Source organism: Natator depressus, chromosome 1 (assembly GCF_965152275.1).
Source record: "Natator depressus isolate rNatDep1 chromosome 1, rNatDep2.hap1, whole genome shotgun sequence".
Lineage (NCBI taxonomy): Eukaryota > Metazoa > Chordata > Testudines > Cheloniidae > Natator > Natator depressus.
In genome coordinates this window covers 191,828,429-191,846,689 of record NC_134234.1, presented here as the reverse complement: position 1 = coordinate 191,846,689, position 18,261 = coordinate 191,828,429, and the positions used below count along the sequence as shown (strand labels likewise).

Sequence of the window (18,261 nt, the reverse complement as noted above, 5' to 3'; positions counted from 1 at the left end):
ATTACTTCCTTCACAGGATTTTTCGGGGCTAATATTTGTTACCCATTCTTTATCATAAACAGTGTTCACCTCAGATCAAAAAGTCATTATTTCTATCATCATTTTCCTAAGCCTACTATATCATTACAAGTAACATTACTAAAACTGAAAGTTCAGGGAAAAAAAGGTTATTTCTCCAGTCAGTTTCCTTTTATATTAAAAGTAAACAAAGAAATACACACACATATTGTCAAACTGTCAGTTTCCCCTTTTCACAAGGGTCTTTTTCACAGCAACAAGGGAGACACATACCGATTACAAAAGAGAAAGTGACTGTAAACCCACAAAAATTGGCAAATTGGCCAGGGGTCAAACTGCTTTTAATCATTTTTGTTGTTGGTTTTGGTTTGAGAACTGACTAGATTTCAAGTTGACAATATCCTTTAAAAAGGTGGGGTGGGGGGAGGGGGAAATGGAAAAAATTAAGTTCTTTTATGTTCTCACAGCATTGTAAAATCCTGTATTAGCCTGAAACACATACATTTAGAAACAAAAGTTAAAAATAACATCCTCCTTTACTTACCTGCCAAGACCATAATTGTTAGGTAGGGGAAAGACAGCCCTGAAAATGGGACTTGGCAAGTTAAGCAGTTTTCATTCAACTTTTTAGGCGGGACACTCACATATAGAACTAAATATCACTGCTAACGCATTCTTGGTAGACATTCACATACACAGGCAATGCACTCACAGAATACAGAGTGCACTGAAATAGTTTAGGAAATCTAGATTACCATTCATTTATGGTATTGTCAACAAAAATGCTCCATGAGGCATGAGTTGTTGAAGTGACATCTCAATCTTTAAAGCATTCAAAAGATTAAAGTCTTAAAATTATACAGTATTTCAGAATTAAGTCCATGTAGGAAAATCAATATCATTCCAAGGATTAGTCTTTTAGCGGTAGCAGCTTTTCCCTGGTTAGGTTCGTATATGCATGTTATCTTAAGACTTGTCTACAAAGAAAAATTGGACTTCTTTAAATATACTAGCATACGGTGATACAACTGCCTAGCATGGATGCAGTTATATCAGCATAAAGTTGCTTACAGCAGTTTGCGTATTCCAGTCAGAGAAGGGGGAATAGGCCATACCAGTATGACACACCTTTACGCCAATATAGCTAGATCCATACGAGTGTGGGGGTTACCAATTTAACTATTTAGGTAGAAAAATCATATCCCTAACTAAATCAGTACAAAAATTGCATGCAGACCACAAATTCCCTTTGTCTAATGTACACACACCAGCACTGCCTATTTAAACACAAGTAATAGGCGTACCACTGAAGATTTGGTATTTTGATTCTTCTATACTGTAGTCGTCCCATTTCCTACCTTCACTTCATATCAGACAAGCAGAAGAGGAGAATCATTACTTCCAGGAGGTACTAATTCACAGCAAAACTTCAAGTAGCTACTGGTGGCCAACACACTGCATTGATATGGCTTGCTTTTCAATACTTTTTCTGAGGTCAACTTATGAGATTGACCAAAAAAACCTTGACAGTTAGTAAAAAGGTAGGAGAAGGAAATGTGGAGTTCGATACACCACCTGCTTCACAAAATACATTTGTGTCACCAACATCACTATTATCTAGGGTTTGAAGTAGAAAACTGAAGGGAAACCCCTCTAACATCCATTCTAACCTATATAGTCACTAAAGGAAGGTTTGAGTGTCCGTACAAACCATATCAGGCTTTGTTTTTGAAAGAAGGAACCTGAAAATTGCTTTAATTTATTGCAAGTATTGTAGCAAACCCACAACTAACAATGCTATGGGGAAGTTAAAATAAAATCTGTTTACATGGTGCAGTCTTTTAAGTCCAATCTCCCCTTACCATAAAAGTTTTCATTTCCTTTGTAGCACAATGACTTCTGCATATGCTACCAAGAGAATGCTAGAAATCACAGTGTGACCAAAATGCAACAATCTCTAGTGAAAACATCCCTTCAGATGCTTATGGACCCATACTGAAGACGGCTAAGACAGAAGAACTTCCTTACCACTAAAGTGAGTCAAATATCACATTTTCTTTCTTTCAGTAAATTAGTCTGAAAGTCTTCGTAGACATGCAGTCTCTCAAATGTAATCAACTGCAGGTGTGGGAATGGCCTTTTTTTTATTCTCTAGAATTTAACTAAGTTTGAGCTAATATTTGGGATTGCAGTAGATCATAAAGCTGTGGTCTTTTAACACTCCAGCAGATTGGTCAGGAAAACATTCTAACTCAGTGGTAGCAACAGCAGAGACATCTACAAGAACTTTCAGAGTAACAGCCGTGTTAGTCTGTATTCGCAAAAAGAAAAGGAGGACTTGTGGCACCTTAGAGACTAACCAATTTATTTGAGCATAAGCTTTCGTGAGCTTGTTCATGAAAAGAACTTGTTCATTTTCACTGCTTCTGCCCATAGAGTTTCATCAGCATTGAAACTGTTGTATTGCCGCACTGGTCCTGAATTCAGGTGCAGAAAGAGGGGCAGGGAGGCAATCCTCCGTTTCCCCCAGTAGACTATAACCCTAAAAATACATCTTGTGTTTGTTCGGATAAATCTAAAGACGAGTCCAATGAAGATTCTTGCATTATGGAAGCGCTGACCCATGATACAAGTGCACCCTCATACATACTTTTTCTAAACCAGAAGTGAGCACTCAGTAAAACCGAAGAAATAAGTTAAGCTAAAAGCTAACAAGAAAGTACTAACTGCTACACACATTAACAGCACCACAGTGTCCTGTTAACACAGCACCACAGTGTCCTGTTAACACAGCACCAGCTCTCAGCAAAGCAGAAATCAGGTAGACCTTTCAAAAGGCTACTCAGAACTCATCACCATTCTGAAGGATCAGCACCCTATGCAACCTGTGATCTCTCCAAAAGTTCTAAGCATTACACAGTTTTGTTCCATTTTATTGCGGGGGGAAAACGTCAGTCAATATCCCATAGTGGATCTCTCAATTTCTCTTTGTGAGAAGTAGATTACATCGGCAATGCTCTAACAAGAGGGGTCGGTCAGTCTCTCCTAGGAAAGGAGCTACATACTGTAAGTCAGCTGAAGGAGTAATTCTAAAGAAACAGATATTTTATAAAGGAAATGCACTTAGTTTTAAGTTCATGTACAGTGACACAAAGAGTACCTAGTGGAACAAAACCAGTTGAATTACAGATTGACCTGCAGGGTCACTGCATCCAAACAATAAATATTTTCCTCTTTAAATAACTAAAATGTCAAAACATTGTGGATATAAACAATGTTAAAAATGCAGACAAGCAAGACAATCTGCACTGATGTGTAAATATTTCTCTTACCTGTCCTGAGACTGTTCCTCATACATCCGCTCCTTGCCTTCTTTAAAGAGTCTTATAGCCCGTTTTGATTTTTTCATGAGACTGTCAATGTAGATTTTAAAATATTCATTCTCACTGAGTTGTGCAAGTTTCTGGTTGTCGTCACAGTTGCCCAGTATAAGTCGCAAATGTTGATAAGTGTCTGGTAAAATGTCAAGTATGTAAGGTGGGCTGTTTTTCAACTGAAGTTTGGGATTTTGGCACAGTCTGACCTAGAAGCAAAAACAACAGTGTTTAAAAAAGCACTCTCTGATCACTCCACATCTGAAAGAAATGTGTAGGGGCAAAAAATGATTTGACATCTTGAAATAAGCAGAGGCAAGTATACTTCTCAGGCCTCCAAGCAGGGAAGGTTTAAAATTCTGCTTTAACTTATATACCATACGATGCCACTGACATCATTGTTATTGTCTAGTTTATGGAGAACTTAACCTTCTATTGGCATTCGTAAGGATCAAGTAGTCCTAGCCACTCCTCTCCACATTTTATGCATGTGTTCCTTTAACAGGAGCGCCTTTGCCTGCCTGCTCTGCACCAAATATACTACAGACACACTAAAAAAGGCTTTACTATAAACTCAACGTTTGCAACTTCAGGGTTCTACTAAAAGATGGCATCTACTTGCACCTTGAGTCATTAAGTTTTTAAATGGGACCCGTTATATATAAACACTTCAGTTAATTTCCTTTTAAAAACTGACAAACGGAATATGCTTCAAATGAATAGTTAAATTTCTATTTTGTACATATTTATTTGAATCAAATCCACCATACAAAGTGCTTCATACACCAACCACGACAGCCTGCTCCTCTATGCGGAATGTATATACTTATTTAAACTGCCTTCACAATTGACTTTTTTAAACTGTCTTGTGATCTTGTTAGCTCTCGTAACTAAGTAGGTTTAGGCCTGACCAGTCTTGGATTAAAAAAAAAAAATCCAGGTAAATCCAGATGCTGTAAGAAATTGTGGTAATGACCCAGTGGGCGGCATTCTTCAGTCCAAGCTAGAACTAAACTAATGTCCCATATGTTCGCAGGGGGTACTATGCCACCAAAGATGCAAACTTCAAGATGATGCTCATTACCCACTTTGAAAGAGTAGAATTTTAGTCCTGCGTTCTGACCATACACCAATTAAAGGCAGTTCTATTCTGGCTACCTAAATTCTCCTGTAATTTCAATTGAAGATGGTATTTTACTTCATTATTCTGTTCTAAATTACTGTATAGACTTGACACACAGTTCCCTAGAGCTGCTGCATTCCACCCTACAGATGGTTGTATTTCACTAATGAACTAAGCGGTCCCTGTATGTGTGATTCTTTATGTAATTACTGTAGTATAGATATGTAGAGTGTGTGCATATGTATGTAGTAAATCAATGAAAATACTTATGAGAAAGAAAATAAATTGAAGTGTGATATACAGGTTTTATAGGCATGAATTGAGGATTACTATTTTTTTTTTTTTTAAGGTAATGTGGCTAAATCACTAATATGTAACTGTGATGGGTAGACTAGGCCCGAAGGCCCCCTGCTGGAGCCTCAGGGGCCTGCCACACCCATCCCAGGAAAGGAGCAATAGAGAGGTCCTCCAAGCAGTCTACAGTGGCTGAGGAGAAGCAGCCAATCAGAGAAGCTGCAAGCTCATATAAAAGGGAGCTGTAGGGCCAGAGTGAGTGCAGTCTGCTTGCTAGGACTGCAGGAGCAAGAGATGCTCCTGGCTGGTTGCGAGGGCTAAGGCGGATAGTTGCTAGCAGGAACCAGGGAAGTGAGGGAATAGTTTCTGGCCAGTCACCAGGACTCACTGAAGACAGGCCCAGGGAAGAGACTGTCTGTGGAACTGTTACCCCTGGAAGGGAACTGATCTAGACTGACCCAGCTGGAGAGCCAGGGTCAGAGAACTAAAGGGCAGGTGACGAGCCCCCAGGAAGGAAGCCATGGGGGTGCTGCTCCACCCCAGAGTAGGAACCTTCATATGCAAACTCACCAACTAGGGTATTGAGAGAGTTGGCCCTATAGGGCCGACTGAGGACCGGAGCCCAGGGAGGGCTACAGGGACAGTGTAGGTGGCTGGGCCAGAGGACTGAGTCGCTGAAGACGCGACGAGAGATCCAATCGGCTGGAGGTGTAGCTTGTGAGAGGTGTGTGCCGTCCTGCTGAACAGAACTAAGAGATTGCAGGCACTGAGAAAGGGAGTGCTCACGAGAGGCAGATGCTGACCCTGTTACAGTAACTAAATATGTATTTTAACCTTCAAATATTGCCTGAGACAAAATTTCTATTCATACTAATTTCATGACTTCAAAGTCCAATATCGTGGGCAATTCCAGCGGAAGAGACATCTCCCTAGAAACTCTAAGCTATTTCCTGTGATACAAAGACTGAATTTCTAGCCCTCCAAAGTCATGAGATACCAAGCATACCTTAAAATTGTCACTAATTCCATGCTGCAACATAAACAGAGTGGAAAATTCCATATTTGGCAGGAGTGGAGACAGAAGGAAAGCACGTTGCAGTTTTTCTGAATGGAAGTGTTATGCACATATATCGTAAAACAAGGTCAAAATTTAAATTCAGTTCTTACTTTTAAAACTTATTACTAACCCAAGTAGGCCGCAAGAGCAGAACTCAAACTGACAACTGTTGATGCGAAATTTTTATATTATAGAAGGGAAGCATTTAAACATTAGATTTGTAAGAGTTTTCTCGGCCCTCATTCACTTTGTGCATTTTTCAACAGCAGTTTTCCTCTTTGAAGACTCACCCTTTCACTTTATCTGAAGTAAAAATGATGTGTGTCAGTTACTTGTTACGGGAAGGATTTTAGAATCACAAATAGAGGGTGATGACATCCTTGAAGTTTCTAGCCCAAGAAAGAGTGCTTATTTGGACAACATATCAGCAAAAAACAAACCCAGAAAGTTACAATCATGGAAAATTGATCCACTTTTTAAAAATTAAACTGAAATTATCTACTCTGAATTCCTCCTAAGGAAACTGGATGATTAAAATAATTAGTTCTTATGTGGAAAGACATGCTGCACAAGGAGAAAAGTCATACTAGTATAAGTGGAAGAAAGGTGGCTTTATGTATACCAGAAAGGTGAACACACTATTTCACAGGGTATGCTGCCTGTATATACACAAGTTGCTTATTTTGGTTGAGGATTTTCTGTGGCTGGATGGCCAGACAGTTGAACAAAGGACACACTGTGAAAAAACAAGACTCAGTTCCTCTTTCTGGTGCTTTAGAAAGTCTTTTTAGTCCAATACAGTCATATATAGCTAACAACAGGATTCTGTGGTCAATCTGGTTTACCATTCTTCACTGTCTGCAGACTATATGGAGACCAATTACAGAACAGTACTAGACACCTCAAGATTAGTAAAGCCCTTCAGTTATACAAAAATATTTCTACAATAAAACTCCTCTTAACTTTATCATTTTAATTCGTTTATCACAAAACAAGTGATAGAGTTTAGTTCAAATGTTTAAGAGTCCAAGCACCCACGCACTAAGGTCGTGAAGGATTTTCTACACTTATTTTTATAGTGGACCAGATTGCAGTACGGAAGAAATGTGTCTGTAAAGAGATGGTTGTGTAAACCATATGGCTCCTAGAGTCAGGATGTCCTGAGACTTACCACAAGGGTTCACATTAACAGTAATCAACAAGAAATGACAACAGCTGACGTAAAAGGCTTCCTAAAACAACCGAGCTCTCGTAGTACATACCTTTCTGAAAAACAAAGACACAGCAGGCTGAGCTTTATGATGCAAACCTCACATTAGCACTAGCATAGGGTATGAGTCAAATCACTGATTACTTTTGTATTGTGACTTGGATTAAGCATGTAGGTATTTAGTAAGCATTTAGTCTATCAAAAAAAAAAAAAAAAAAACAGTCAGCAAGTTGAAAATGAAACTTTTCCTTGATTGAGGCATGTTAACGTGTATATAAGATCCTTGAGGTAGCCTACTCATAACACGGTAACAACATATACCACCATGTTTAGTCACTGTGATACTGGGGCACCTACTTCCTTCTAATGCATGGCCAGAGTATGCACCCCATCCTATCAGAAACAGATTTTGTCATAGTGATCTTTCTATCTGTAACCTCCAGGCTTGACTACTGCAGTTCACATGGAATGACACTCTCACCCTGAAAAACCAACTCCAGTTAGAACAAAAATGCAACAACCCATCTACTCATCAACATGGTTCACTGTGAACACACCACTACAATTCTCCATGCTCTCCATTAGATATAAGAGGGCAGACTGATATCTTAACTCCAACAATGAAATAAACATGATTACATTATTAGTAAGATGCTACCCAAAGTGCAGAATTAAATGGGGTTCTTATATTGAAAGGTTTCCATTGGACTGGTCAGAGCTACCCTAGACATCACATCCTCTTTTTTCCACAACTCTGACTTCCCTTCACAGCTTCTTTTCACTGACTCAAACAGTCAGTGTGGGAGACCCTCATGAGACTGGAGGCAAACTTTCAGGGGAACTGGACCTAAACTATGGAATTTGTCTCCGCAAGAGACACGGAATACAACTTTCAAGGGCCTTAGGCCCAAATGCAAAGCCTATTTCTTCTACGTAGCTTTCCCTCCCAATAGCTCTTCTCAAAAAATTAATCCTACACATACAAAAAAAGGTGATACCGATTCGAGTTCTATCTTACTGGCAGGGAAGGGAAAGAGAGCATTCACTTTGTTTCTCTTTAACTACATGGGAGATGCTCAGTAACTATGCTGATGAGAGTCATATACAGTAAGTACCTAGACACAGAACACTTTGAAGAAGTAGGATAACATTTTTTAAACAAATATGACTAAGTTAGACAGTGTTTTAAAGTCTCTTCAGATTAGAGGGAAGAAATTTCCATTGCACCTATATATCCATTTGATTTCATGTAGAAAACTGTGTGTGTTCTGTTTGTTCCACGATGATCTTTTTGAAAAATTGTTTTTAAAGGTCAGTTTTAATGCTTTGATAAAACAGCTTTACACTATCAAGCAAAGCACGGCAACACTTACACACCAGGATATGTTTAAATGCCAAAATGCTGGTCGAGGACCATGTGAGAAAAGTTACTAACGGCAACAGAATAAGTTATCTGCTGATTATGACTCCTACTAAATTCTCTCTAATCAGCTGAACCCAATGGACAGGACAATTAAGACTATCAGTGACTAGTATATTTCTAAGGTTACAATTTGAAAGGCTCTACTTAACCCGCATCTTCTGCCACACAGTGCAGAACCACCACAAGATTCAAACAAATTGGCTCAGAATACCACACATGGGTTGAAAGTGGCTACGCAGCAAGATATTGTAACACTTCTGATCTCCAGAAAGCCACAGCACACACAATCCCAAAGAACGAATCCTGAAGAACGAAATGGCGGACTGGCTACTGGGAAAATGGGGAGATCACAAGGTTAAGAATCACCCATCAAAGCCCACTGCCCCCAAAGACAGCATTAACTATCAATGCATTGGCATTGTACATTGCAGATGGGTAAAATTACCAAGAGGTAGAAAAAAAAAAGACATCTGGAAGAGGCCATCTCACCAGAATGGATGAAGAGGCCTTTGCTATGTGACTTCAACCCGAGAGAACAGTGGGTTCTCATATCCTGGATTCAACAGCTTCCATACTGTAACAGTGCTTGTTTTAATATGGGCACGGGGATGCAAACATAGCGGTGTTACTTTAAAAGCCAAAAGTGCAGTGCTTTGATAAGCTGTTCATGCCTCATATCTGCCACACAGATATTCAGAAACCAGCAAAGGGAAACTCCCCTGGTTTTTCACCTGATTTTCTGTGTAACTAATGTTTTATCCTTTTTTCCTCCACACAAGAGAGGTGTGTGGACATAAGACTTTCAATCAATATTTAAAACACAGTGTAACGACCAGTTCATATACTGAAAAACGCTGTGGTTATGATTTACTTAATTGGTTCCTTTGTGGTACTGTGAAGTTAAGTGACTTGGGAGGTTATACATTTCAAACGTTACATTGAGGGTTATAAAAGAATAATGAATGTATACATTGGGTTTCACACTTGTTAACTGTACTCAATAGAGACACTGGATGTTAGAGAAAAAAATTGGATTTTGGCATCCCCTCATTTAAAAAAAAAAAAAAAGTATCACTTTTAGTAATGTGGTTTTGCATAATCACAAAGCCAATAGCGCAAGCTTTGAGTACACATTGTGCTTTGCTCTTAGACTATATTAAATAGCAAATCAAATTGCTCTTCCTGCTTTCCATTCTGGATAAAATTTATGGTGTGGACCATGATAAAGCAACAATACAGTTTATATATGAATTTTACTTTCTATCCTGCTACTTAACCGTATTTCCCCCTAGTACTTCAGAGTACCCTGTAGCGATCGAAAGTTGAAGCACTCATACATGGGAGCACAAATACAATATTCTTTCAAAACATTTCATAATTTCACTAACTTGAAACACTTAAAATTAATGTGAACTCCCAGCTCTTAATAGCCAGACTATTAAAGGTGTTAATCTACTCTCATATTTACATGGTAGGTGTTTCCCCTGCTACTCTCAAGATAAAGGCATGCTCCTTATAGGAATGCACTTTTGTTTTCTAGATTCTGAAATCTATTATGCTTATGATTTTGCTGCAATATCATCAGATGTTAGAAGGCCCTTCCAACGTATCTTCAATACATTTTATAGAAAGACTTAAAATGATTTGTAATTATAATTTTATTATTGCACCAATATTAATAAATTTCAGATTTAGTTCTCATATATAGGTGCTACATCTTATTTTGAGAAAAACAGTCATCCACTATATCAAAGAACTAACTTTATTATGAGTCCAAAGATATCTGATGTATTCACTAGCACAAAATTATCACTGGAAATTATGTCCAGCTTTCTGGAACATGAAACAGGAGCATCACCCAAACCTTGGTATTATACAAGGTAATGAAATAAACCAATGCTCAAAAACATTTTGATGTAACTACTGCTTGTCCATTCAAAAACAGGAGTTTACACAGAAATACAAAAAATTGATATTAAATCTACTATTAATCAGGAGTTGTTAAAAAAAACAGAACTTAACTCTCTTTTTTGTGTATCAGTAAACTTTATAAAAAGTAAATTTAGATTCAGCTTGACATTGCCCCACATGCACTGATTTGTTTACTTGTAACTACAAGACTCAGTAGAGACTGCATCAGGAACAATTAATTTTGTATTTTTCGCAAGTAGCCTCAGTAGTAAATATTTACCTGAGGGGACTTTATCTAGAATGTCATGCCATCACATTTTGTTCTATCAATTTTGACAGGATTCTTTCAACTACCAAAGGAAAGTTGTGGGGGGTTTTAAAACTGGTACCAAAGAGATTTCAAGGTGAGATACTGTATATGAAGTTGCAGCCTTAATCCTGTTCTCAGAGCTAAAATATAAAAACCATGAGAAACAGAGTTATGAAGTCTCAAAATTGACAGACCCTTAACTATAACAATTCCAAGTCACGGCACGTAATATGCACATGAAGATTTGCATGATGTTGCTAATGAACTTTACATACAGCATTACATATTCTTCAAAAACCCTAATTCCACAATATAGTTATTTTACTTTGCATAATTTTGTAGTATTGGATAATCCCACAATGCTTGTAAATAGAGCAGCAAATATGTTTTGCTACTCAAGTTACTTCATATATGGAATCTCAACTAGTGAGAAAGAGCAGGGACAGCATGGAGATGAGCATAGGAAACAAACGCCCGAGATCTAAACCCAGTCTTGACAGTGGTTCTCTGTGTCCTTGGGCAAAACAACCTCTCTGTCTTGTTCTCTACAGATGGAGAAAGAGGAGAGATTATAGTTAAAGACCAATATTACCACTAGTTATTTAGGCCTTGAAACCACAGTCTGATCGCTGAGTGGAGACCCCTATGATTATGCAGAGACCTACTGAGTTCACTGGGACTCTGTGTGGGTATGTATATGCACAGATTCACCAGACTGCAGGATACAGGCGCACAACAGTATTTAAACCAACAGTTACTTGGGAAGGTTTCTAACTATTTCTGGTTTTAATCCCTGGTTTTGATTTAGATAGAGGAGAAATTTACCTTTCATTGCCTACTGCTGAGAAGACTTAACATTGGTTATTTGCCAACACGTTACGTTTATTCAAATGCGCTCTCTTCACTATAAGTACCAAATGCTTAACTCAAGCAAGTTACAGCATTTGGACACCATTACATCACCCTGTCTGGTATACTTTAATGTAATTTGGAAATAAAATTTGATTAACTGACAGCATCTTAAAGAGGATACATTGAAGACCAAATTGAGGACACTTATCCAGTGAAACCAAAAAGAAACCAAAGTGCAGCCTTTCCAAATAATTCTGCAGAACAGGCCACACAGTCTGTTTTGATGCACTGATGTAATAATGACAAAGTTATTCTATGCAAGCTGAGTGACAGCAATCCATAATTCTAAACAATGAGATTAAGATTCAAACTAACCAACGGAAAAATGCACTGTAAGGCTTTCTGCATGGACATATTATTGCAAAGAGGGAAATATCAAACTGTACATTCCCTCTATTGTTTCAAACATGATATAGACAGATGCCATCTTTTCAAGATGAAAACATCTTGAAAAGTATGAAGAGTAGTGTCTGCCTCCAAGTGCCTATATTTTTTATATTAATTATGACACATTCCCTGTTTACAGAACTTAACCAAATTCAGATCTGGAAGTAATAGAAACAACTCACTGAAGTCTTTGGAGTAGCACTCATTTAGGTTGCCCTTTAGAATTAGCTTTAGGGGCTGTTCTAATAAATACAAGTAATATTCTAGTGTAGTGGTTCTCAAACTTTTGTACTGGTGACCCCTTTCAAATAGCAAACCTTTGAGTGTGACCCCCCCTTATAAATCTAAAACCCTTTTTAAAATATATTTAACACCATTATAAATGCTGGATGCAAAGCGGGGCTTGGGCTGGAGGCTCACAGCTCACAACACTCCATGTAATAACCTCGCGACCCACTGAGGGGTCCTGAACCCCAGTCTGAGAACCCCTGTTTTAGTGGTATAGGCATGCAACGGCAAATAAGGTTCCAATAAATGATTCTGATCATTCTAGTTTAGCAAGATGCATCAAGTTTTCCTAATATTAATAAATATTTTGCATTTATATACCACCACACGGATCTCTACATTAAAATGCTTATATTTTAAAAATAAGTGAAATGAACCACAGGGAGTTAAGTTAACTTTCCAAAGTCAGAGTCAACATCAGAGTTAGATCCTTAGGACATGTCTAAACTACACTCTTAAATCGACCTAACTTAGATTGATTTACGGCCAATGCAGCACTTCCACTGACTTACAAGGGGCAGTGGGGACGGGCTGAGAGACTGCCCAGACCCCAGCTGCCCTCCCGAGCTTCTCGCCTTCCACCAGGGGCTTCCCATCTTCAGTTGGGAGATCCACAGCTAGAGTCTGGCTGCTGTGCTCCCGGCAGGGAGCGGGGATCCTGGGGAACAATAGGGCTCCCAGTGGGGAGCCTGGGTGACAGCTCAACTTGGAGCAGAGACAGCAATCTGGCCCAGAGCCATAAAATTGACAAGAATGACAGCTAACCGCCAATGTAAAGAAGACACTACGTTGCCCTAACTACAGCAACATATGCCCTACGTCTCTTGTGGCGGTGGAGTTTTATGTGCATGTAGGAGGGCACTTATATCTGCAGGAGCAAGGCTGTAGCGTAGGCACTGCACTTACACTGTAGTGTAGCTGCGTTATGTCGACCTAACTCTGTAGTTTCAGAGTAGCAGCCGTGTTAGTCTGTACCCGCAAAAAGAAAAGGAGGACTTGTGGCACCTTAGAGACTAACCAATTTATTTGAGCATAAGCTTTTGTGAGCTACAGCTTATGCTCAAATAAATTTGTTAGTCTCTAAGGTGCCACAAGTCCTCCTTTTCTTTTAACTCTGTAGTTTAGACCAAGCCCTAGAGTCACGTCTCCCTTGGTTCTAGCACCTGAGACTACCAGGTATTAAAACCTCAATCATTTCAAAGGAAAGCTTCCCTGTGCTGATCATCCTCAAAAATCAAGCTCTTACCTACCAAATCACTCTGCCTCCTGGGACTGTTACCCAAACTAGTAAACAAACTATTCCTAACTTTAGTACAGCACCTTTTTAGCTAATTTGAACTTAGTCTATAGAAAGCTGTCACTTCCGCTGTATAGTTTAATAAAATGTGCGACTTTGAGAAAGCAACATGCAGACGCTACAAGATCTATAAAGCAACGTTCCCTACCCCCAACCAACAATAACTGTCAATAAAATACATTTCCAGTTCCAAAATAAATAGTTAAGCAAAGAAGATGTAAGAGTACTTTTTAAAAAAATCCATGCAAAAAATGCAGACAAAGGATTTAAAAATAAAGGATTTCTAACTAATCTGTTTACTCCATTAAGGGATAATCAGAGAGTGATTTCCTCCTCAGGCACAATTCTTACAAACAAACATGTACAGTATGCATATGACTGTCATGAGAGTGCTTTATAGCATGATTAGCTTAACTGAAGTTACATGCGCAAGAGGTTTTGTTTGCAGACTGACTAAACGGGACCCTCTTTGAAACATAAGGAATATTTGATGCACAAGAAATAAATTAAGCAGTTTTTTCACAACAGCTCTACAAGTCTGAGTTATTTTGAAGGACTTTGACCAACAAGAGCAGCAGGACTTAAGGCAAACGTGCATTTCCCCACTCAAACAAGATTAAAAAAAAACCCATAGCCAGAGGCCAGCAAAATGAACAAATAGGTTTATCTGATCTAAAATGCAAGTCCCTCTCTTTTCAAAGAAGGACACACATGGCAAAGGAATAAAATCTGCAGGATGATGTAGATTCTCACATAGACCCATGTAAATAACTTCCTTCCCCAACAGGAGAATACAATATGTACACACACAAAACTTACCACTTTGTCCATTAGCTTCCAAGTCTTCTCCACAGTTCTGCGGTCAGCAGCTGCTTGCTTGGGGGGCCCCACAGCATCCTGAATAGCATCTATGATGCCCAGAATACGCCCTTTGCGGGGGTTTCCTCCTCGGCCACCTGGGTTCCGGCCATTCAGGGAATTGGCCATCTGGGATCCGATCTTAACAAAAATAAAGAAATAAGAATCATCATAAGGTGTCCTAAAGACATAAAAAAAACAAAACCATACAGCGAGGTACCCTTTCCTTTCCCCGGTCAGAAAACAACAAGAGTATGTTTCAGAACTGGCTTAACTTTTTTTGATGAAGAGTATAAACCCACCTGGGCTGAGTTTACACTGACAAGTGACCCTAGATTTGTCATCAATGTAAACATAAACAGGGTAAATTTACACTTGTGTGTGGACACAGACTTTTACCCCATAAACAAAACAAAAACAAAACAAACCCACACCTACACTTTCTGCTTCCACCCTTCCTAGCTTCCTCATAAAGAAATAAAAGCGACTGGTGAACCTAACACTACTGAAGATCACTTTACATGCCCCTGTTGGGTTTTCCAAAGACTCCAATAAACGTACAGATGATCATGTACACACACAGCTCACCAGGGACACAAGCTTGTCACCAGACAACAAAGGCATATGGACTGCCATTTGCCAAGTTAAAAAAAAAAAAAAAGCCAACAAGCCTGCGAGGAGCAAACGTTTAGGACAACAAAATGAACCATACATACGGTGTATTATCTTGTATAAAGAGTGAGAGAAAGTGAAGAAGGGGGAAACCCTAAAGAGCAAGAAGGAAATTTCTTCTGTAAATCCAAGCTCCCTGAAGCTTTGTTTCACAGGAGCGACAGCTTTGCCCCCTTCTCTGTCCAGTCTGAGCAGATGGTGGGGGGGAGCCAGAAAAGTAGTACCCCCAATAAGTCTTCCCCTCCTTCTTTTCCCCCTCCCACCTTCTGCGCCTGGCTTCAGTCCCAGAGGCAAGGACGCGTCCCCCCAGCCACCCACCCAGCAGCAGCGTGTTAAATCCCAGCCGCGCTCCCGGCTCCGGAGGTTCTCGCTCTGCCCCCTCGGCAGCCACACGCGCCCCCTTCCCTTCGCACGCACCGGCAGGCAGCGAGAGCAGAGCAAGGGGGACGCTCCGGGGTGTCGCTCGCCGCTCGGGGGCGGCCGCTGCCCCCGCAGGAAAACACGGAGAGTTAATTCACACCATGCCGCCGCCCCCCCCGGTCTCTCGCTAGCCAGCCATGTGGCTGGGGGCCTGCATAAAGCGGGGGGGTGGGGGGGGCACCGCACAGAGACACCCCACCCCGCGCTCCCAGCCTAGGCTACCCCGCTCCTGGAAAGTGAGGCGCGCGCGCACGTACGGGCTTCAGCGAAAGCGCCGCTCCTCCGCTGGGCTCGGCTCTTCCCTCCTCCTCCTCCTCCTCCTCCCCCCCCTCCCGCTGCTGCTGCTGCTGCTCTCCTTGAAACATACACACACTCCCTGAGCCCAGCATTCACTCCCACGCATGCGCGCTGCAGAGGAGGCGGTGAGAACAGGCGCTTTCCTGGGGGGGTTGGGACCCTAAGGCTCAGAACGTTAGCCAATCGGAAGGGGGGGAAAGGGTTTGCTTGACAGGTCAGGCAGCAAATGGGTGGGAGGCAAGGCTGGGCTGAACGGGCTTGAGCCCCTCGGTAGGCAAGGGAGGGGCGAGGGGCGGGACAATAGGCTGGCATCCAGATTAGGATTGAGGGGGGAAGGGGCCAATGAAAGTGCTAGCTTGGGGGGGAGGCGGGGCTACCGGTGCCACCTCTTTCCTTCTGGCTTCTATCTCTGTGCTTCTTGATGGAGGGGCGGGGAGGGAAGAAGCAGGGCTAAGGGGAGGGGGACAGCTGGGGGAGGAGGGGCAAGGGGCAAGTGGAAGGATGGGGGAGGAAAGGTGTAGGAAGGAAGGGGTTGGTGGGTGGACTAGAGAGCCTGGGGTGCTGCAGGAGAGGGAAAGGTGAATTGGGGAAGAGGGGACAGACAGAAAGAAAGAGGAAGGAGTTGATGGGGATAGATCTAGGTTTTCTATAGGGTGGGGGAGTCAGTCAGTCCTATGGTGAGCCAGGCCCAGAGTATCTGCCCTAAGCCCTCTTACACATTGGGAGAGGGCTTTGCTGTTTTACACTAAGGATCCTGCTTCTGAGTAGGGGGCACTTTTTATAATCTGTCCCTCGGATAGAAAGGATTTTGTTGTGCCTGTTTTACTGACATACACTGTGTTGCCAGCCCCAAAGTCAAAAAGTTAGGTCCCAAAAAGTCATGAGATTTTTAACAATCAATTGGGATATTTTTATTGGCATGCTGGGTTTCAAACCTCTTAAGTGTCACATTTACAGGTAGAAAAGGAGTAATTGTGGCACCTTAGAGACTAACCAATTTATTTGAGCATAAGCTTTCGTGAGCTACAAGCTTATGCTCAAATAAATTGGTTAATCTCTAAGGTGCCACAATTACTCCTTTTTGCGAATACAAACTAACACGGCTGCTACTCTGACACATTTACAGGTATTTCTCTACAGCCATGAGGGCTGGAAACTTACTTTTTTTAAAATGAAAGCTGAGAGTCTCCCTTAATTATAACTTCCAGGACAGTTAAGAAAAACACCAAATATTGTGAGGCTTGGTAATAAAATTGTGATAGGTAATAACAGTGAACACATAAAAACCCGTTCTACATATTTATTTGAAAATATCTCTTTTACATCTGTACCCCTTGATTCTCACCAGAGCTCTCTCTGAAGGTTTAGTACTAGTACTGAAAGCTTCTTATCCTCACATTAACTAAATTGTATGTCTCTGAAACATGAGCTTCATGCATAGGATGGATGCAGAATATTGGAATTCAGACTTACCATGGAGATCTGAGAGCAGAATTTTCTCCTTACATTGTTACTCTTAGAGGCTAAAAGTTAAACATTCAATATTTTGATGCAATTTTTGTTTTCATGGAAATCCAATTAGTTTTGGGATGATTTATTTCCAACCTTTAGTTTTCTTTTTCTGAAAATCATCTTCAAAAGATGTTCTTTCCTGATTGCTCCCTCCCTCAGGATTAAAAAACATTCTGCCTTTTTTCTCATTTTAGCTATTATAATAGTAATATTGGACAGGAAGAATGACTTGAGGAAGCTCTTGACAACATCTGTATTTCCTAACTGAGATCTGCCTCATTGTCATTCTTATTTACATTTATCATTTATTAAATACTGTAAATCCAGGTGTCCTTTCTGTTTATTTAAAATGTGTCTAGTCATTGCTTTGGGCACATGTACAACTATAAAATCCTATTCATAAAATCTGTGCTCAGTGGTTATTGTTTCTCTGCATCTTTAAAATGGGAACTGGGAAACACAGTCCTAAGTCCATTGAAAAGTTTCCCATTTCACTATCACCTCTGCAAATAACTCTGCTTCCTGTGCTGATATCCTGGTTTATGACTTTCTCTATAGATGTAGTTTCTAACCTTTTTTTTTCTGTTGGAGCCCTGTGTAAGATACGCTGACTGGTGGCACCTTTCATAACCACGCCCTATTATAACTGTCACCATCTCTTGTTTTGGTTAAATTTTATTATGTATATTATATGTATATTGGGGAGGGATAGCTCAGTGGGGGGAGGGATAGCTCAGTGGTTTGAGCACTGGCCTGCTAAACCCAGGGTTGTGAGTTCAATCTCTGAGGGGGCCATTTAGGGATCGGGAAAAAATTGGGGATTGGTCCTGCTTTGAGCAGGGGGTTGGACTAGATAACATCCTGAGGGCCCTTCTAACCCTGATATTCTATGATAACC

At 40.5% G+C, this 18,261-nt stretch overlaps 1 protein-coding gene across 1 annotated transcript in view; it reads right to left on the bottom strand.

The window, feature by feature from the left end:
* Positions 1-15,901, bottom strand: part of CBLB (Cbl proto-oncogene B) — a 190,319-nt gene extending 174,418 nt beyond the window's left edge. The window contains exons 1-3 of the mRNA XM_074972976.1: positions 15,812-15,901; positions 14,424-14,603; positions 3,351-3,601 (exon numbers count right to left, since the gene is read on the bottom strand). Of these exons, the coding sequence (XP_074829077.1) occupies positions 3,351-3,601; positions 14,424-14,591 (419 nt within the window). The 5' untranslated portion in view covers positions 14,592-14,603; positions 15,812-15,901. The remainder of the gene's footprint in view (positions 1-3,350; positions 3,602-14,423; positions 14,604-15,811) is intronic.
* Between the last annotated feature and the right edge of the window lie 2,360 nt (positions 15,902-18,261).